General features: G+C 39.7%; 1 protein-coding gene across 1 annotated transcript in view; it reads right to left on the bottom strand.

Moving 5' to 3' along the window:
• LOC135710166 (xaa-Pro aminopeptidase ApepP-like) overlaps nucleotides 1-20,569 on the bottom strand; it is a 50,995-nt gene extending 30,426 nt beyond the window's left edge. The window contains exon 1 of the mRNA XM_065232678.1: nucleotides 20,207-20,569. Coding sequence (XP_065088750.1) covers nucleotides 20,207-20,240 — 34 coding nt within the window. The 5' untranslated portion in view covers nucleotides 20,241-20,569. The remainder of the gene's footprint in view (nucleotides 1-20,206) is intronic.
• Between the last annotated feature and the right edge of the window lie 215 nt (nucleotides 20,570-20,784).

Below are 20,784 nucleotides of genomic sequence, written 5' to 3'. Positions count from 1 at the left end.
TTGCTTTGCCCTGCTAGCTCTCTGTCCAACCCCCTAGTGTGCGTAGCAGGGGTAGCAAGCAACTGTCATACTAATCCTGTTAGTTATTTGGCTCATTTGAGAGATGTTTTTGAGTCTTTGTACCACCATTGATACACATCGGTTTAACACGTCTAAGATTATAGCGTAGTTTGAACTTCAGTAAAATTCACTAGGTATTTTGATGTTCTGTTATAGACTTTACTGCTGTCTAAACGGAAAACATCGAGCAAGTGATCTTTCCATGTTCAGAGACTCATATTTTCCTCAGTTTAGATTCTAAATTTTGCTAATATTTTTTTTATGTTATGATTGACAAAATGGCCAGTTGATCAACTGACACAAAATGATTTAGTTGTTTTCGAATTGACGAGCACAATTTGCCCGAATCATGCTTTCCTATAACGTTATCTAGAAAACTCTATCTATGTTCCGCAACGCGGCACGACATGTACCAAGCTTAATCATAGAGGAAAAGGAGGAGCTGTCAAATTAGCACCAGAGCCAGCGTTGCCAGATTGTGTTCGGGCTTATCGGTATCATTGGTTTAAAAAAAATCGGTATTTATCGGTATTTACAATTTTAATTAATTTTATGTTGTTGGTGTTTTCGAAAGCGAAAATTAGAACTATTGGAATAAGAATGGCCTTCCCAGGAAATTCAGAAGAAATTTCTGGGAAATGTTTCAATTAGCTTCTGAAAAAGCCGAAAAGAAGCTTTTCTGGAGGAAGTTTGTAGAAAGTTCTATTGTGTTTCCTGACTTATAACAAATATACGTTGTATACGAGTACCCCGAATACAAAATATAGTTCGTTTTATTTTATATTGCAAATGCTATGCAAAATTAGACGAGTCTTATGTTGTATACGGGGTACTGGTATACAACGTATATTCGTTATAATACCTGATTTATAACGAATATACGTTGTATACCAGTACCCCGTAGGAAAAGTCGAAAAAACTCCGAGGAACTTCCAAGTAAAATATAGAGTAACTTTCGGGGCAAATTTAAAGAAACTTTCGAGGAAAATTGGATGACACATCCAGAGGAAGCCAGAACGGTTTCGGAAATCGGAAGAAAATTCCAGGAATAGCGGATTCCAAGGGAAGCTCGGGAAAATCTTCCAATATAAGTCGAAAAAAAACCTCCGGAAGAATCTCATGGAGAAACTTCCAAAGGAAGACCAAAGAAATTTCTGGGATAGTTTGATGTATACTTTCGGTAAAAGTTTAAAGAAGCTTCCTGGAGAATATGGCAGAAACTTCCTGAGATAGTTTGGAAGAAACTTCTTAAGAAAGTCGGAAGCTTCTTCTGGTGTTTTCGGTACATTCGAAAGAAACTTATAGGAGAAGTTGTGAAAAATACTCCGGAAGAAAGATTGCTGGGGGATGTCAAAAAAAAATTCCGCTAGAAATCGGTAGAATATTCTAGGGAAAGTTAGCATAATATTCTGGAGAAAGCAGAAAAAAAAATGGTGGGGAAGTCGGAAGTACTTTCGCAAAATAAGGTGGAAGAATATAACAGGGAACAGTTAGAAGATACCAAAGCAGCACACTACCATCACAATAAGTTTCAGCAACTTGATTGTAACTGGAATAAGTTACATATAAGTAAACACTATTGTTCAGGTGACAAGTGTGCTGCTTTGGTAATTGCAAGGGAAGATCATAAAGTTAAAAAATTTACTTGGACCTTTTTGGTAACATTAAATATAAAAATATTTTTCGATTCCCAGGAATGACCGAGATGAGCCAGCAGCTGTTTCTTGATTCCTGGCTAGCTAAAAACAGAGGAAATACTAGTGGAAAGAGTATAAAGCATAAAATATTTTTAAAGCAACCCTAATAAAAATTGTATGGTTAATTTGCTTAACGACGTGTTCTGGGTATCATCCAAACCATTTGTGGAATAGTTCAATGATTTGGGCTATCGTTCGTTTATGGTTATTTTTTATTAGGGAAGACTCAAAAACTTTAACATATTCCAAAATATAAAAGTCTATCACAATAGTTTTGTCTGACATGTGAGTGCGGGCAGGTAATAATCATTTCGATTGTTAATAAATCTGTATAAATCGGTATAAAATCTCAAAAATCGGTATTCTGAGGAACCTTATATGTATATCGGTATAACGTTCAAAAATCGGTACAAATACCGGTAAATCGGTATATCTGGCAACGCTGACCAGAGCATCATGCAGAGAAATTTGACTTCACTCGAGTCGAGTTGTTCGCAGATGACCTGGGGGGAGGTGACTGTCAAATACGAACAATCGTCGCCTACCTCGCATAACTGGTTCCAAACGACAACAAAGACGATGGTTTGTTTATGTTTGGAACCAAATTCACCTATGGAAAATCAATGAGCGTAAACAGGTAAGGCCCAGTAAATTTATCATCTCTTTCGTTCTCTGGCTGATTAAATGGATGACAGAGTTTGACGTCACACTCCTTCAACCGTTTAAATAGCGGAAGAACGAAAGAGATGAGAAATTCACTGAGCCTTACATATTTACATCTCATTGATGGATTTTCAGTAAGGCCGATTCGGCAGCACATTCCGCCCCTGCAGATGACAGGCGTTGCAGTTCTGTGCTTGACACCCACACGCTCGTTTATTTTTACTCTAAAGTGAGTAGCTTCTACTAAGTTTGGTATTTTTATTCAAAATGTCGAAAACTGAGTAACATTGATTTGGCAAACTGAGTAACATTTACTCTGTTTATCTTGTATCAATGATTACTCAGTTTAGAGTAACCATCAAAAAACTTACTTATCGTGCATTTGTCAAAGAGTTACAGAATGTTCGTAGTCCCCGTTTTTTTTCTTCAAACATGAAATTTCTATAGATATAAGAATTTAAAATTGTGGAATCAACATCGACGAGCTGCAGTAACATTGCAGCATCTTCAGAAACCCACTATTCCGAAACCAAACAGGAACCATTGCAGACCAGAGAGGATGTGCGGATTTTGCAGCAGAAGGAAATTTTGGACCTGACGAAAGAGGAATATTAGGCAAGATGCCAATCAACTATTGTGTTGGGTCGGGAGACGTTCGAATGATCTCAATATCTGGAGCAATTCAATCGCCAGCATTACTTTACACTACACACGCCAGCATTACTTTACTCATATCAACAAGCAAGAAGGTAGATCTCTTTAAACTGATTATGTGAGCGATGATATGTAGAAAGTTCGAATTAACTTTTATTTCAGAAGTACGAAAAATTCCCTGTCGGCAAGAGGACTGATGTACCAATGTTCTCCAGCTGAGAAGACTTCAATATTGATGGTAACTTTGCAATGTAACGAGATGTAACTTTAATGTTATTATTTTATCTTTTAACAAATATGTTGTTTACTTTTCTCAACTTCTTTAAATGTCAATTCAAACTACTCATTTTATATACCGATATATTTTACAAGAACTGAGTAACATTCACTCAGTTTTTCTAATTTTCCGAAAACCGAAACTGAGTAGAAGTTACTCTGAATTTTAAAAATGCATCCTTTACTCAAAAGTGAGTAACTTGGGTTTACTCACTTTAGAGTAGTTCCACTTTTACCGAAAGTGAGTGGATTTCTACTCACTTTAGAGTAAAAATGAATGAGCGTGCATGATCCGAGAACTTTAGATTGCAAAAAACTCGCGTGTGAAATGACATCCATCAACCGTTTACTCAATCGTCTTTGTCAAACTAATATGTTGCTGTTGTGAAAATGCTCGAGCGATACAACTCACTACAATGTACACATATTGACCCACACACAGTGCCGGGCCTTCACACATAAATCGGACAAAACCTTAAAAGGTAATTTTGATCTGTTGTATTCATTATTGATTCTAAAATTCACTTAAATTGTGTATTTTCATACGTAAAGTCCTATGAATGGTATATAAATCTAAGAATTGATAAAAGTAAAACTTATGGTTATGAAATATTTATTTATTTTAAATACAATTAAATATCGTAACAAAAAAGGTTCTGAATATTAATTAAAATATTTTAATAGTCATTCATCCCTCCGGAGAATTCTTCCTTATATTTCTTCCAACAAGAACAATTTGGAACGCACAGCCTAGAATGTAGAAGAAGCGTTTTTGTTTATTTGGATAATCATTTATATGTGACCTTACGAGGCTTATTGGCCTCTTGAATAATACACATTGTTTTTAATGGAAAAAAAAAACGATTATTAACGTATTATTAGCATACGATCCTTCTTGTTTTTTAGTTTGGAAGCAACGATTGGCACATCACATTAAATCATAGTAAGGTTTTGAACCGTGCTCTTAATCAGACAACGATTATCCTCTCATCAATAGGTTCCCACTTGAAAAGCACAGCATGAGCCTGGACTCTGAGCATGACATCATTTATGGTCTATTAATTCTGCGTATAAGGGATCAGGTCCTGATCATTACCCAAATAACTAAATATTGATCAGCTCTCCGCTCAAAATTTCAATTGACATGACACTCAGATAGAAAATTCACACTTGTCGAAGACCTCCTATACCAGAGCTAACATTTAAAAAGACTCCACTTCATAATCCATCAAATATGTCTTCTAAATAAGCTCTGTGTTTGGTTCTACTTATCTCCTCGCACACTTTATTTGTGGTTTGCGCAATATTGTTGGTGACATACGGTCTTATCAAATTTAATTGAAAGTCATGCTTTTTTTTTCTCTGACATTAAACTCTGCCAATAAGGAGATAATTCCTCCATAAACCATTTCAATTGAATGATTGACGGATCACCCGTCATCGCCTAGCGTTCATCCCAACCGCCATTTGTGGTTAGTCATATAATCGCTCGCCCAGCAACTGCCACCGGTAATTAAAACCAACTTCTAATAAACTTAGATCGATTCCATGATCCATCATAAGTAAGGAATGAAATCCATTTCCACAGCCGCGCTATCCAACGGCACCAGCACCAATGAGCATCTGGCATTAGTTAAGATTCAGCATTAGCGATTAGTTCACTTCTATTCCGTCATTAATCTGTATACACTATCGGCCAGAACAGGCTAGAAAACGAAAGTGCACCCACTTAAGGCAATGAACACGAGCGTACACAGACGCCTCCGGAACAACTTGATCTTGTCCAGAGGCCGCCATTTCTTCGGCATTACATTGCTCCTACTTTACAACCCACCGAAACATCGGATCTATTACGAAACATACTCGTAACGTGCAGGCAAATAAAAACAATCCAATCAAGCAATTGGTAAACAAACGCTGCTCGTTCGAATTGGCCCGTGTTGGTTGAACTTGAACTTGAAGCGATGCTTGAAACTGTATTAAAGTGTAGGAAAAGCAAACGTGTATAGAATCGACCCGCGCCCTTTTCGTCACAGCTTGATCGAATGCCCGAGTGCCGCCGGCCCACGCATCATGCATCCTCTGCGCTACGTCCGTCGATCGCGATCTATAAGGGAAACGGTTGCCAAACAGTGAACCTACACACTGCTGCGTCGAATCAGTGGAGAGAATTTTCAACTTGAAAACTAGTGGCTACGATCTTTGGATGACGATCGACAGTCTGTTATCGATCGTTCGTAGCAAGTGGGTTCGTGGTGATCTTGACCACTGAGAGTTTGGGCGGTGTGTTGTGATCAATTGCAGATCGATTGGAACCAATGACCAGTTGTGGGGGTTGGAATTGGCGATTTGCATAACTTTTTGGCAGCCGGATGGGTGATATACTTTTTTTTTATAATTGAGTCGTTCGAGCATTGAAAAAAGTTCTCATAATTCAAAGCAATTCCCATAATTGTCCCCATACAAACCTTAAAATTCCTGTAAAGTTATTGTAAAGATTTTGTAAAGTTTTCCCGCCCTCCCGTATTGTCTTCCCATGAACATAATAGAAAATAAGATATTCCGAATGATTCACAAATGCATTATTTATGTATTATTCTGACGTGTGCTAAATCATAAATCCTTAACAATCCTGTAAGATTAACTGTTATGTGCGTGACGGGGTATCCGGGTACCTAGCTCCCATTGAAATAACACGGCGTACAAAAAAGCAAATAAATCCTCACGTATGTAAGGGTTAAAGGAGACTGCACTGTAAAACTGACTTGGCAGACTGTTTGTCTTCTGCAAATCTAACGATTTTATACATTGACAAAGTTTTGATCATGTGATGTTGATTTCTGTAAGACCAGGTTTACTTCCACACACTTCTAAAAATATCCTCAGCACTTTACTGAAATATTAGATGATTAACTGGTTATCTTTTGAATACTGATCGACCTTGCGCATTGGAAGAATTTCTAAGATACGACATTTAAATGTTTAAACAGTTGGGGCAAATGACGAAACGATCAGACTCGACCTTCTCCGATTGGCATAAACTTTGCATAGTTGTTTGTCGAAGGAATTTATTTAGTTTTGTGCTAGAATTCACCTCTTGATTAAAAATAGCGTTTGTGACAATTTGCAATAAATTGTAGCACGAAAACGCCACCCTGATCGAATTGACATTTGAAGCAAAGTTCATGAGAAAAATAATGTATTTCTAGGAAAAATAAACACGGTTAAATTTTTATGAGTTCTTTTGAGTAAAACATCAAAAAAAAGTTTAAAAAACTTAATTATTAAAAATTGTCCTTGTTCAATTTATTAACATTCGGTGATATAGTGGTAAGCGTGATTACCTCTCACCCCAGCAGGCCTGGGTTCATTCCAGGGTCCAGGTGTGGGAGCGGCCTCCCTGGCGTCGGTAGCATAGGTGCTCAGCACCGAAAGCAAGGTAGACGGAATTCAAATCAAGGAAAAAAAAAGATTCGATCGAATAGCAGGCTCTGCCAGTGGACGGTTCAGATTTCTTGCGCTGTCAAGTTCAAACGAACATTTTCCTTTAGGCCGGTCTGAAAAGTGTAATCTGTGAAAAACATCGTTACGATGACAAATTCCTTGATCCTTCGGGTCGTTTTGCAAGCTGCGAAGTGATTTTTTTTGGTTCCAATGAGAAGTGGTGCACAGATAAAAATTCTGAATTTTAATTGTGATGTAAACACGTAAACTTAAATTTAATTTCACGCGACCGAGCAACTTGTAAACAATGTTGCTTACAAAGATGGGCTTTTGTATACAATATTTGCTACATTGCATAAAATATGTCAGAACATTACATGATATATAATGTAAACTTATATGATATGTTACGCTCCATTTATGTGCATCATATTGAACAGAAATTTACACTACTTTTCGAATTGTGTGGTCGAACTACACGAAACCATAAATTTATTACACTGAATGTTAGTTCCGTTCCCGTTCATAAAAATCGCAGCGAATGTAAGAAGTTTACCTTTCAGACGATGCAATGGGTTTTACTTTCTTTTTATTCCGTGCTCTGCCCAGTGGTGGACAAGGAAACCAACCGGTACACACATGTACTGGTACGGTCCTCAAAATCGCAACACGTGTGAGCGAATGCACAGTGGCCCAGAATGCAGATTTAGGTGGAATGATATGTTTTGAGCCTGAAATTGAAACTCTAGACTAAAAGTTTCTTCTGCAAAGTTGTTCCTTATAGTTTGGCCCTCATTTTTATGACAATAAATTCTAGGGTGGTTCTTATTATCAATAAAATAAAAAATCTAACCTTTTTTTTGAATAATTTAAGGTATACATTTTTGGGCAAAGTTATAGCTAAGCTAATTTCAAGCAACTTTGTAGAAATAACCTTTTTTGTATCTCTTAAATTGGCCGATTTAGAGCTATTTTCTTGAATTGAGTTAGGGTGGCGCTGAAAAAACAGTTATTTTGCTCTAGTTTTCTTATTTCAAATTTCTCAGCTAAGGTGTCTTCAAATGACTTTTAGATCTTTAGAAGGCGCAAATTTTTGCTGCAGAAAGGTTGTCAATGTCTTTCGCCGATCAAGAGTTATTGACGTTTTTATACTAAAAATGTGCACTTTTCAAATGTTTATATCTCTGGTTGGGGCAAAAAAAAAGTTTTTTACGGCATTTGAAAGGACGTATGTTATTCTCAATAATATAAAAAAAATTGGAGGTATATTATTTTTTAAACTCGTATAAAATCAATTTGAATTTATTAATATTTTTTACTATATTTGGGTATATCTTTTTTATTAGAAGAGATACAGGCAACAAATTACGCTATAAAACATCCGCCTTAAAGAATTTTAAAAGGCTCTAGAAGATGACTCAAATAAAAATGTTAGTGCTTAAAAACTATTATTTCCAGGAAATCCCTAAGTCAACTCCTAAAAATTACTCTAAAATGAGAAAGTTAATAGATAGAAAAACGGCAGTCTTTTTTTTTTTTCGACATGATTAATTTCACTCACTAATACACTGCACATTTTTCTTTCTCCATTTTCTTGCATTAGACCGCAGCTCGGTATATTGCATTCTCGGTTCATGCGGTCTCCACTAACTTCCTCTAATGATGCTTCCGTGCTTCCGTCTATTAACGTCTCTTTATACTGTTCACCTGGTAGAGGAGAATTAAGTTCATTCGAGACGGCACAAAGCAACCAATCCGAGCATCAATAACTCCCCGTTATCGCTTACCCTCACACACCATTGTCTTTAGGACTCAAGACTACCCTCTTATCAAAAAGAAGTGAAGTGACTATACAAATCAATTTCTTTCTAGTGCCACTTCAACCTACTTATGCTTATATCATATCGTATAAGTAAACCGCCCGCAAGAAATTGAGTACAGTTTGTTCTGTACTCCTGTCGTTGTACAATACCTCACGGATTGAACCAACGACACCCATTTCTTCCCTCAATTGTGCTCGAGCCGGGCACTCCACCAATAGATGATTTACATCTAAAACCGCACCGCATCCCTGGCAGTAGGCCACACTGCTGCTAAAACGGGGTCCATGAGTGAGCCGTGTATGACCAATCCTCAGCCGAGTCAGAACTTTCTGATCTCGAGAATTGGGTACATCTTTCCACTCTTGTGTAGTGTTCTTGATTCTACGCAGGAATTCATCATGGTTGTTATGCCAAGATACATTCCATGCGTATCGCGAGGTCTGCTTCACCCAGCGGGTAGCGTCACTATAGGGCACCGAAGTGGCCTCTAGCTGAGCAAGACGACCCTGGTTAGCTAGTCTATAAGCAGCCTCATTCCCTGGTATACCTACGTGTCCAGGTACCCATACAAAGGTTATGTAAGCATACCGCTGCACCTCCGTGAGACTCGTTTGCAGGAGAGCATAGGCCTCAGCTGAGAAGATACCACAGAGACCGGATAACCGGTCGCAGTGGCTTATGGCCTCCCCAGACACCCCATAACCAACTTCCTCGTCGATCAAAGAACCGTCCGTATATAGCATGGGCCTTTTCTCGTATGAGGCAGCGACCTCCCTGAATGCAGCTTTCGCCACACCAGAGTTGGCCCCCACCCCGCACATAGCTTTAACCCTCCAATCAACTTTCGGGGCAGTAGCATCCCATGCCCGTTGCCTATTGGCTAACGTGCGAAAATCTACTCCCGTCAAATCGCTCTACCATCCTCTCGCCCTAGCAACCGTGGGCCTGTCATTGAGGATGGGATTCCTCTCTAATAACCTCAGCGCCTTAGTGGCCAGGTCTTCAGTGACAACATTCACCAAAGGTACCTTTCCAAGAACCTCAGCGCTCGAACACAAATTCTGTACGCATCATTGTACTGAGGTTCCAGAATCCTGAGCAGGGAGACACCACCCCTGCTCCACAATTCCGCTCCGTAAAGGATGCTAGGGACAACCAGAGCCCTAGCAACCTTGGTCAATGTACTGCGAGAGGCTTCAGAGAAGCGACCATTTAGGGTCCGAAGGATATCCAACTTGTTGTTGACGTTATCCTTCACCAACTTGGCGTGCTTAACAAATCGGAGTTTGTTATCAATAGTCACACCAAGCAGCTTCATCTCGCGCACGGCCTTGACCGCATGCTCACCGATACTAACAAATGGCAGACTCGGTCTGTGATGATGACCAAAGCAGACGTGCAACAGTTTGGACTTCTCGGGGTAAATCACAAACCCAAAACTATCTGCCCAGTCAACGACAGACTGTACTGCTTCCTGCAGTTTATGCCTAACCACCCTATCGTATTTACCTAGCACGATGAGGGTAATATCATCGGCGTACACAATAATGCATACTTCCTTAGGAACCCAAGTAACCAAAAGTTCCGCATTAAACGATTAAAATCACTTCCAAGTTCCGTAAAGTTCAAATAAAGTTCCGACCGAACCTTCAAGTTCCATAAAGTTCAAATAAAGTTCCGACAGAACTTTCAAGTTCCATAAAGTTCAAATAAAGTTCCAACAGAACTTTCAAGCCACATGAAGCAATCTGCACAAGTAGTAACAAAATTTAATATACGTTAATATGAAATGATGATTCTTATATTTATGCAGTGCATCGGCATTCTATCCAAACATAAAAATAAATAAAAAGGTAATTTCCTGGATCCGAACCCGTGTATTCGGCATGCGATATACGAAAGCTAACCACTGCGCCACAAATGTGTTGGAATACCATGCGGGTAAACACCAATTTAAAATTCATCAAGGTGTTGTGTTTCGTATTCAAGTCAGTCAGCTGGCACTGAAAGCCCCAACAGTAGGCTGGACAACAACTCTCTTTATTATACATCAGATGACGCAGCGGTTCGCGCTGGGGCTCTCACGCAGAAGGACTGGGTTTAATTCTTCAAACAGCTCCAATTCCTACTACTAATGCTGATAAAATCAATACACATTAATACCTTCCTTTAGAAATAACTTTCATAACAGTATGAACTATAAATATAGAATTGTGTGGTGTGATGTAGAGGACAAAAACCTTTTATAATTTACTTTCTAAAAGTTCCGTTCAAGTTCCGCCAGAAGCTGCTGCTTAGAATGCTCTTCAATTATGATAACGACTTAAAAATGAGGCTGCTTAGAATTCTATAGACCACCACCAACCAAGCTGCTTAAGCCACAAATAGCCTTTTATCAGAACTTTTGGTTACTTGGGAATGCGTTCAAACACTGAGTTCATCGCAATGAGAAACAGTGTAACCGAGATGACAGATCCTTGCGGGATGCCATTCTCCAGCAACCTCGAGGAACAGGTTGCGCCAGCGTTCAAAACTCGGAACCTACGGTTCTGTAGAAAGTTTTCTACGTAGTCAAACATACATCCTTGAAAGTCCCACTTCTTGAGGGAAGTCAAGATAGGAAGCTTCCATGTCATATCATATGCCTCGGACAAATCGAGGTTTTTTTTTTTTTTTTTTTTAATTCTTTATTTAAGAGATTTTTAGTCTTAGGCTAGTTCATCTCTAAGGACAAATCGAGGGAGACTACATCTACATGCAAATCTTCCGACGAGGCCTTGTCCAATAAATGATCGAGCTCAGAGAAGATCGTCTCCGATCCATAGCCGCATTGAAATGCGTGTTGCTGTGGGTGGATCCATCCTTGCCTCTCCAGCTCAGTTGACAGACGACGATTAATCATCAGCTCGAGTGTTTTTCCCATGCAGCTCAGCAGGGTTATATCGGTCGAAAACCATCCGTTTTGGTCTTATCCTTCCCAGGTTTGGGAATGGGAATAACCAACCCTTCTTTCCACTCGTCCGGTATCTGGCCAGAAAGCCAGACTTCGTTCATTGTGTCAAGAAGAGCCAATCGGCCGACAAGAGGTAATCTCCTAAGCAGGGGATACCCAATGTCGTCAGGGCCCGCAGCCTTACCAATATCGCGGTGCAGGGCCCAGTTGAGCACTTCAAGTTCGAATACCCTGTTATAGTCTTTAACAAGACTACACTGCCTGTCACGGGAGTAGCGGTACTCCCCCTCAGCCAATGACTTTACACGCAGGAACTTATCACTGTGATTGCTGTTTGCCGACACCTTGGCAAATTGATCAGCAAAGGCCTCACTGATAAGTCCTGGGTCTTTCGTGTAATCACCATTCAACTTAATCACCCTCTCAACATGTCTATTCTTACCACCGACAGACTTTACCTTTCGCCATAGCTCACCAAAGCTAGTGGTTTCTGATATGTTCGCGGTGAAAGCAGACCATGTATCCCGCTTTTATATTTAGATCGCGCGAGCTGAAACTCCCTCAATCTGTTGGCCCTAAAAGGATCATCAAGCTGCAGCCTACGCAGCGCCCTTAGACATTTACGTCTAGCCCTAATCGTTGTCCCCCACCAAGGGACAGTTTTAAAACCTCCCCTCCCTCCAGCCTTTGGGAAGTGACGATGACCGGCCTTACTCAAGATTTGGGTCCAGTCACCTGGTCTCAGTATCGTGTCATCACCAGGCAGTTGGTGACAGACTTCTTTGCCACAGCCGTCCTAATCTGCCTTCTCAAGGTTCCATCTAAGTCTTGTCACAGTAGACGGGAGGTCTACAGGCTGGTTACATCCCAAGAGGCTATGGCCAGATCAATCACGGACTCTACCCCGGTGGTGGGATCGAACCGAGTCGATCTGCCATTGTTCAGCACTGAACAACACAACGTGTCCAGTAGCTGATACAACCTATCACCGCGAACGTCAGTCTTATGTGATCCCCAAGAGGGGTGATGCGCGTTCAGATCGCCCACTATCACATAAGGGACAGGCAGCGGCGAGATGAGATCTTGCAGTTTGCCGATGACGTTCACTTCTTTGCCAACCCTATTCGTCGGAGCCATGTATAAGCTAACAACAGTCAGCTTATACGGAATCTGAATGGTGACCGCGGTGGCCTCCAGTTCATTATCCAACTGCTCTTACTTATGTGGTATATCTTCTCTAATAGCCAATCCAGTGCCGTGGATGTAGGCATTAATGTGAGGCTTAATATACCACTTATATCTACCACCGAGATAGTCTGCTACCTTGGCCATCGTTTCTTGGAGGGCGATGACGCAAGGGTTCAGTTTCTTATTGAATGGTTGGAGCTCAGATAACTTTGATCGCAACCCATGGACATTCCATTGCAGTATTACGTTAGATGGCTCTTTACCATTCTGTTGTGGGACATCAGACATGGTAACTACTTATTACCGGTAACAGCATCGCTTTCGCGTTCCGATACCGAGTCAATAGAGGGAGAAGGCGCTACGTTTTCTCCTCTTTTACGGCTCTTATGGCCACGAGTGTCCTCGAGGCCGGCAGTCAGTTTCCTTTTCCGGTGGGTCATGGGAACAGTAACCTCGCTCTCATCGGATTCAAGGTTAACGCCTACTCTTTCGAGTTGTCCAACAAGGGACGCACATTCCATCTCAAGGCGAGTCTTCGACTCCTTGAACTGTTTGATTTTTCCCTTGCCAAGGGCGACCTCCTTTCGCAGGCTTTCCACCAACTTTTCCAGGGGCTGTTTTTCCTTTCAGTTGGTGTTTCGGCATCAGGCTTGGGTTAGCACTTCGCCCTCCCTACCATTAGCCTTAACATTCTTGGCAACATCTCGCGCAAGACCGGCAGGAGGACTAGCACCAACCCCAGTACTCTTGCACTGGGTAGTCCCCTTTTCGCCGGTCTTGGCACCCTTAGCAGACGGAGCTCCATCTGTTCCTTTGCCGTGAGGGATTGATTTCGCAGCTTCCTGCTTAGCCTTCTTCTTCTTCTTACCTTTGGGAGGTAAAAAAGGCGCCTGCGGACCCTTACCAGAGTCCACAGGCGTAGTCCTAGCAACCTCTGCATACGACTTTCCACCCTTCTCCGCGCTATAAACCCTCTTGGCATCCCCAAAGGAGACACCAAGGTTGGTCTTTATACGCAGTATATCAGCCTTCTTCACGTAGGTAGGGCACCTACGGTTAGTCGGCTGATGATTACCTCGACAATTGGAGCAGAAGGCCTTTGCTCCACATTTCTCAGCAACCGGGTGGACCCCTGAACAGACCCTGCACCTGGTCTTGTTCTTGCAACCTGCGCGACCATGCCCATACCCATAGCAGTTGTAACACTGCAAAGATAAGGCGTAGTATGCTCGGGTCCTAATGCTGAGGAGACCAAACTTAACCGTTTCCGGAAAGCTGGTCCCCTCGAAAGTTAACACCACGGATGAGGTGTTAATCTTCCCCTCGCCACTACCCTTACAGATTCTGTGGACATCTACTACACCTTGTGTAGCAAAATGCTCCTTCAGAATCTGCTCCGATTCGTTGATGATATCCACACTTGATATCACGGAACAAGTTTTGTTCTAGGTAGGGTGTGCACCCACCCGAACCTTGAACCTCTGATGATGAATCCCACATGATTGTATGTACAGTTAGTGCTGTTTGGCAAACGCGGTAAGAAGAAAACAGAAGAGAACGAAGAGCCGTGTACGGCATTCGTTGCGAGCTGTAAGTTCAAGAAGAAGCGTCTGGCGGTGGACAACAGACAGCAGCTAAAGGGCTACTGAAGAAAATCGTGCATTAGAGAAGTTCGGAAAAGTTGATGATCACAGTCAATCACACCAGTTTTGGTGAGATCATTCCATTTTATATCTATAAATTAGGAATCTTGGGGACGTTGGAGGCATTTGGTGAGATGCTTGAATTATACTATGTTGTATAAACCAGTCATTACATGTTTACAAATGATTGTTAAATTCACTCCTACATAACTAGGAGTTAGTGAAATTAATCATGTCGAAAAAAAAGGTTGCCGACTGGGGGCCTCGAACCACGAACCACGAACGTGGCGATTATCAGACCTGTGCTTTCTCCACTGCTCTCTCTCTCTCTCTATGCTTCGGAGTATGGATAGGCTAAAAGCAAACAAGAAGTGCTCATTCTCTCGCATACTCGACTTCGTTCTTCATCAGCAGTTCTTTCGGTCGATGTGTCGTCGACTTTGGAATGCAAATATTTCATGATGAGTGTGTGAGTAATGACCACGTTTTGCGTCTATTTCTGTATTGGAAGTGCTCTGCTCCCCGTTGGTGATACTGCCATACAATGAAATCACTGGAAACGGCTCCCGTTTTGATGGAGCATTGTTATTGGATAGTGGATAGCGGAAGTTAAAGTTTGACTATAGTTTTAAGATATTTTTTTTATAGTGAACAAAAATCCTCGGCTCTCGAAAGTTGATTCGATTGAGCCTCATCAAATATATTTATAAAAAAGATGAATATATATGTATATATATGTATATATGTATATATATATCCAGGGAAATTCCGAATACTTCAAGGACGATCAGAGATCTTCTGAGCAGTTCCATTAAATTAAGGAAAATTACAGGAAGTTTCATGGAGTTCAAAGAAATTATGAGATATTCCGAGGATTTAGAACGCTTCATGGATGTCCAGTAGACTGATGCAAAATTTGACTTTTTCGCTCCACAGTGCTTAAATGGTTTCAAATCAGGTCGTGATTAGCCTCGAAAAGTTACATCTCATTTGGTTAGAAACAGACTTCGCACAAACCATTTGAAGTTTACTTGTAAGTTACTATGGGAAATCTCAACTTTTTGTTCATTGCCTTTTAGTCTTTTTCCATATTGAGCTGCAAAACAGCTCGATAGCTATTCTTATAGAAAATTTTCTCAGCCACAACTTTGCTGAAGATCGTTTCTATGTTAAACGAGACAGGAAATAGTTATTAATTATTTAAGCGATTGGTAAACTTATGACATGATCAAGCAGCTGCTCTGTAGGCAACACTGTATTTTACAGTGTGACATAGTAGCCATAATTTTTGTGTCCTATTCAACGCCCCAGAAACACCAATGTTGCCTACTGAGCAGTTTATTGAGCATGATCATAAGACATCAATGCATTGAACCATTTATAACTTTCGATCCTTGTATTTAATCAAAAAGTGGTCTTGAGCAAAGTTGTAGCTGGGAAAATTTCCTACAAGTAAAGTTGAAAGCTTTTGAAGCAGACCGATATGGCGAATTATTAGATAGACATGAAAAAAAATCTTGGTTTTACCATAGTAATTCCCATACAAACTTCAAATGGTTTGTGCCATCTCAGTTTCTCACCAAATGGGTTCAAATTTTGAGAGGTTAGTCAGAATCCGATTTGGAATCGTTTAAGTATTGTGGAGCGAAAATTTCAAATTTTTCATCACTCTAATGTCCAGGTAAGTGCAAGGAACATTTGCATTTTTAGACGAAGTTTCGCGAGCTTTTAAGAAGTTTTCAAAACTTAAGGAAAATTACGGGAACTTCAAAGAATATCAAGGAACTTCTTCTTTCCTTTATTTAACGTCGGTCTCTGTTCCGCAATCTAGTGCCAATCACCGACGGACATCGATTGTCATCCATTGACGGCAATCGAATTTGCAGGAAGGCAGCTTCCACACCTGCGTAGGATATCGCACCCATTCATTCAACACACATGGGTCGGGACCAACGGCTTTACTTCCCTTCCGAAGGAAGACGTGACCAGAGATTTTTATGCCTCAGAAAAATCCCACCGACCTCGGCTGGGATTGAACCCAGACCCATTGGGGTGAGAATGCAGTCACGCTTACCACTACACCACCGGCGCCGCGCGCTTTGTCTGAAGGCACTTTTTTTGTTACTTCACAGGAAGTTAGTATTGATCCTAACAATCAAATCTGTGGAGGTTTTAAAATATTTCATCTTGGGTTCTTTGAGAAAAAGTGTTTTAAAGTATACTTAGCCGTTTACAAAGGTGTATAAGGACTATTGACGATACAAAATTGGTACGGATAGAAACAAATTCAGCTGAAAATGATTCTAAAGGGGATTAAAGTATTCAAAATACTAAGTTTCAATGATACAGTAAGATTCCCTCTTCAGTACCATAAAATATCGTAGCTTTGCCATGATCTCATAATGTTTTAATTTAAAACATAATTTAACAATAGTTTAGTCTCTAAATTTACTTATATTCAGCCATTCCACAACAAAACATTATAGTGTTTCTCAGAATATGGTAAAAAAAAGGTAATTTGTTCCTTATTGCAAATTTTATTTTGGCATTTGGTGACCATTTCAACGTAAGGGTGGTCCAAAAAATCTTTTTCTTTATTTAAATCACTTTTTTCAAAACTTTTGAACCACAAGGCTGATTTCAAAAATAAAAATATCAAATGAAAGGTTAAAAGAAACGCTTGTAAGGAACAATATAAAGATATAACAAAAAGCGTTTTGTATTGAAAAACTTGCCTTCGATCACATTTCACAAGGGAAGCGTAAAAGAGGAAGATGTATCGCAAGAAATTCTCTCTATAATACCTTTTTTCTAACACATGGAGGTGGAGTTGTTCCACCAACGACCCAATGTTACCTCTTATATAATTTACATTTCAAATTCAAATCCCTGTTCATAAGTTTTTCCATTTCGTTGAACTTCGATGAAATTCTTCAAACTCTCCTAATGTTCTTTTAACGTCTCTGAGTTTGGCATTGCTTTTCCCTGAAATTATCAGATATTTCATAAAATTCACAGTACTTTCCTAATTTTTTATAAATTTTCCCTGTGGTGCACAGACCATCGTAAAGTTTGCAAAAATTTCCTCACGTTTAAAGAACTTTTGCAGAGCATCATTTAATTCATATAATGTTGCTATAGTTCACAGAACTCTCTTGAAGTTCGTAGAACTAACCAGGATGACATTGGACTCCCCTGAAGCTCACAAACCGTCCCTGTAGTTGGCAGAATTTTCCTGAAGTTTATAGAACTTCTCCTCTGATGCTCGAAGAACATCTTTCAAGTTTGTCGAATTTTCCTGAAGTTTGTAGAACTCCCCTGAAGTTTGTAGAACTTCCCTGAAGTTCAATGAACTGCTCTGAAAGTTGCTGAATTTATCTGCTTCTTTGGAAGAACTTATTTAATGTTTGCAAAACTTTCCTAAAATTCAGTACAGTTCCCTATAGTTCGCAGAACTTCCTAGAAAGTTGCTGAACCTTCCAAAATGTTTCCTTAAACAAAATATGGGAACTGCAATGAAGCTCTAGCAATTCTGTAGTAATTCAAGGTGAGAGCTACCTAAACTCACTGGGTAAGAGTAGTTGATCTCATGTGAGTTTCATTCCTGTATTATCGACATCATCGTATAAAAGATTTTCAAACAAATTCGTTATGGTTGCCAGAATTTATTTTCAGTCTCACCGTTGAGTCAAACATCTCAATTTGTTTTTAAAAATCCAAGCAAAATTTCCATCCCTCAGGATGTTTTGGTGGCAAATTCCACCTTCGCCACCTGTTGAGTAGGGGACACAAAACTTTCGGATACCTACTATCTCCTTTATTGAACTGGTAAAAATCTTTCAACGATCGTCGCTACTGAAGTGGCATGATTTTTTTTTAGACTTGCTTTTTTGAAGCACAACAAGCAAACTCTCTATTTTCTTCATGAGGTTTTTTAATTTTTCCAGATTTTCTACACGATTTATCTATAAAAAAAAACACTCAAAACTGGACACAAATCAATGCCTACTATGATTACGTGGCTGTCACGAACTGTACTGCTCATTTCTTTCTTTTTTACTCTTAAGAGGGAAGAGAAATTTAATAAGATGTTGTGCTACCAACAACTATTAATTGATTTTGAGCAAAGTCGACATAATCAATATGGATCTTACTTACAAAGAGAACTTTGTTAATTCAATCAACTTTTAAACCTTATTTAACTGCATGTGTTCGATTCGTAATAGTTTTGTATGGTAAATTATCCATATACGCCTTCATAATCGGTTTTGTTAACTTCAAAACACGATTTCTAAAAAAAATCCAAGATTAATTATTTTAAAACCATCACAGATTTGATTGTTAGGATCAACACTAACATACAGTGAAGAAAAATCTGAGGTACATGAATGTTGCAAAATAAGTGCCTTCAGACATAGCGTGCGCCGATTATCAAGGAACTTAACGACAATTAAATTAACTTCAGTAAATTTACGGGGACTCTTCAAAAGGAAAGTTAAGAGATCTTTTAGCAAGTTCCAATAAAATAAGAAAAGCACATTAAATATCAGGAAAGTGACAATTGGGGAAATTTGAAAATTATGATGAATTTATTTCCATAATTTTAGGGCGGTTTTTATGAGCGTCTTGAACATTTTGAGAACTTCAGTGAAAATCTTAGAACAAAATTTATTATTTCGTTTTGATTTCACGTATATTGCAAGGACTGAAAGAAATTACAAACATTTCAGGAAAGTCCAAAGTCTAAAGGGAGGTTGAAAAACTGCAGGAATACTGCGTGAACTTCATAGAATTCCAGAGAACGTCAGGAATGATCAGAAAATTTCAAAGAAATGCTTCGAGCATCAGGGAATTGCAAAACATTTTAAAATATGTTGCCAAAGCTTAAAGACCGTTTCGATAATTGAGGGAACGTCACGAAAGGTCATTGAAAATCTATCAATATAAAAAATAATAGTGGTAAATATTAGGATGTCCCTAGATTTTCAAGAAGTCCAGAGAACTTTGAAGATGTTTAAAAAAATTCATAAATTTTTTGGAAACTTCATTGAAACGGGAATCTTAAGAACTCAGAAGAAAGATAATTGCAAGAACTCAGAAAAACGAGAAATTCAAGAACTTCCTTCCTTCCAAGAGTGTTAAAGTGATAACAAAATTAAAATAAATAAATACACTACTTCCTAAAGTAAGTTTTTCAAAGACGAAGTCTCTAAATGTATCGAAAAAATCAATACTTCATCTTCGAAACATGGACCAAAGCCATTGATATTTCTTTCCAGAAAAAAAAACGAGATGATCAACATAAATAAAAGTGCTGGAATCAATGCTAATATTAGAGTCCGCAGTGTTTACGTACATCGATAGCGATAGGTATTTGCAAAATACTATACTTAAATGATTCCCCCAAACGCCGATTAAACACAACCCGCGATAAACACACAATCTGCCAGCGCAAGTAAACTTCATCATGCAGCACACGGATTACACTCGCATTCTGCTTATTCACACCGCAATGACGCAATTTCGGAGCTGTCCGTCAGTTGTTATAGTGTGGAAACAATTTCCCGCCCATTTCCCGCCGTATGCTACACTCCTAATGCATGCCTTTGGCAGCTACACGGGAAAAGAAGATACCACATCCAGATGATGGTGGTGGCGTTGATGATCGTTGGAAACTGTGCTTCGCGAATCGATATTCCCTGCTCAATTTATTTACGAAAATTGGCAGCTCCAAACTCGGAACGCGACTTAGCGCGCCACCCACCAGCAATTTTTTATCGGTTTGATTTATGACTCTCATCTCACCTCCGAGGAGCAAACATGCTGCCAATTTCCACATCCTGCTACCACCGTCGTGCTTAGAAACTCTGCTTTTCAAGACTCGTGATCAACGTTCTCACCGCGTTAGATCATAATTTTTACACCACTTATTCGATTCGGCTTCTAATCCAACACGGGTGCAGATCTCCCGAATATCCGCCAAACTCTGTCAGCAGTTAATCACTTTTGATGACTGGTATTTTTCAAAAAACGTTTAGTAGTAAACGGTTCACTCAATCAAATTGCACACCCTTCGGAAGCCGATTTTTTTTTGCGAACCATCAACCACGACGACGAATCCCGACTGCCAATCCAAGTGCGTCTTAATCGCAGCGAAATCGGAACTAGACTGACTAGCAGCGGAGGAAAAACTGCGAGATTCGGAGTCAGTTAGCATTGCTGCTGGTGGATTGCGGCTTAGTATATACCCACCGAGGCAGGCAGACAAGGCGGGCAGGCGGGCAGCTTGCAAGAATATCGAAGACTAATATATGTGTGTAAAGTATATTACAGTGAGCGAGGCGGCGCTCTTCCGTTCATATTCTTTGTTGATGTTTACTGCT

The sequence above is a fragment of the Ochlerotatus camptorhynchus genome, unplaced genomic scaffold (genome assembly GCF_037179485.1).
Source record: "Ochlerotatus camptorhynchus isolate MF236.1 unplaced genomic scaffold, CSIRO-AGI_Acam_v1.1 ptg000371l, whole genome shotgun sequence".
Taxonomy (NCBI): Eukaryota; Metazoa; Arthropoda; class Insecta; order Diptera; family Culicidae; genus Ochlerotatus; species Ochlerotatus camptorhynchus.
The sequence above is the reverse complement of the archived record's forward strand: the minus strand, read 5'-3'. Positions and strand labels throughout refer to the sequence as shown.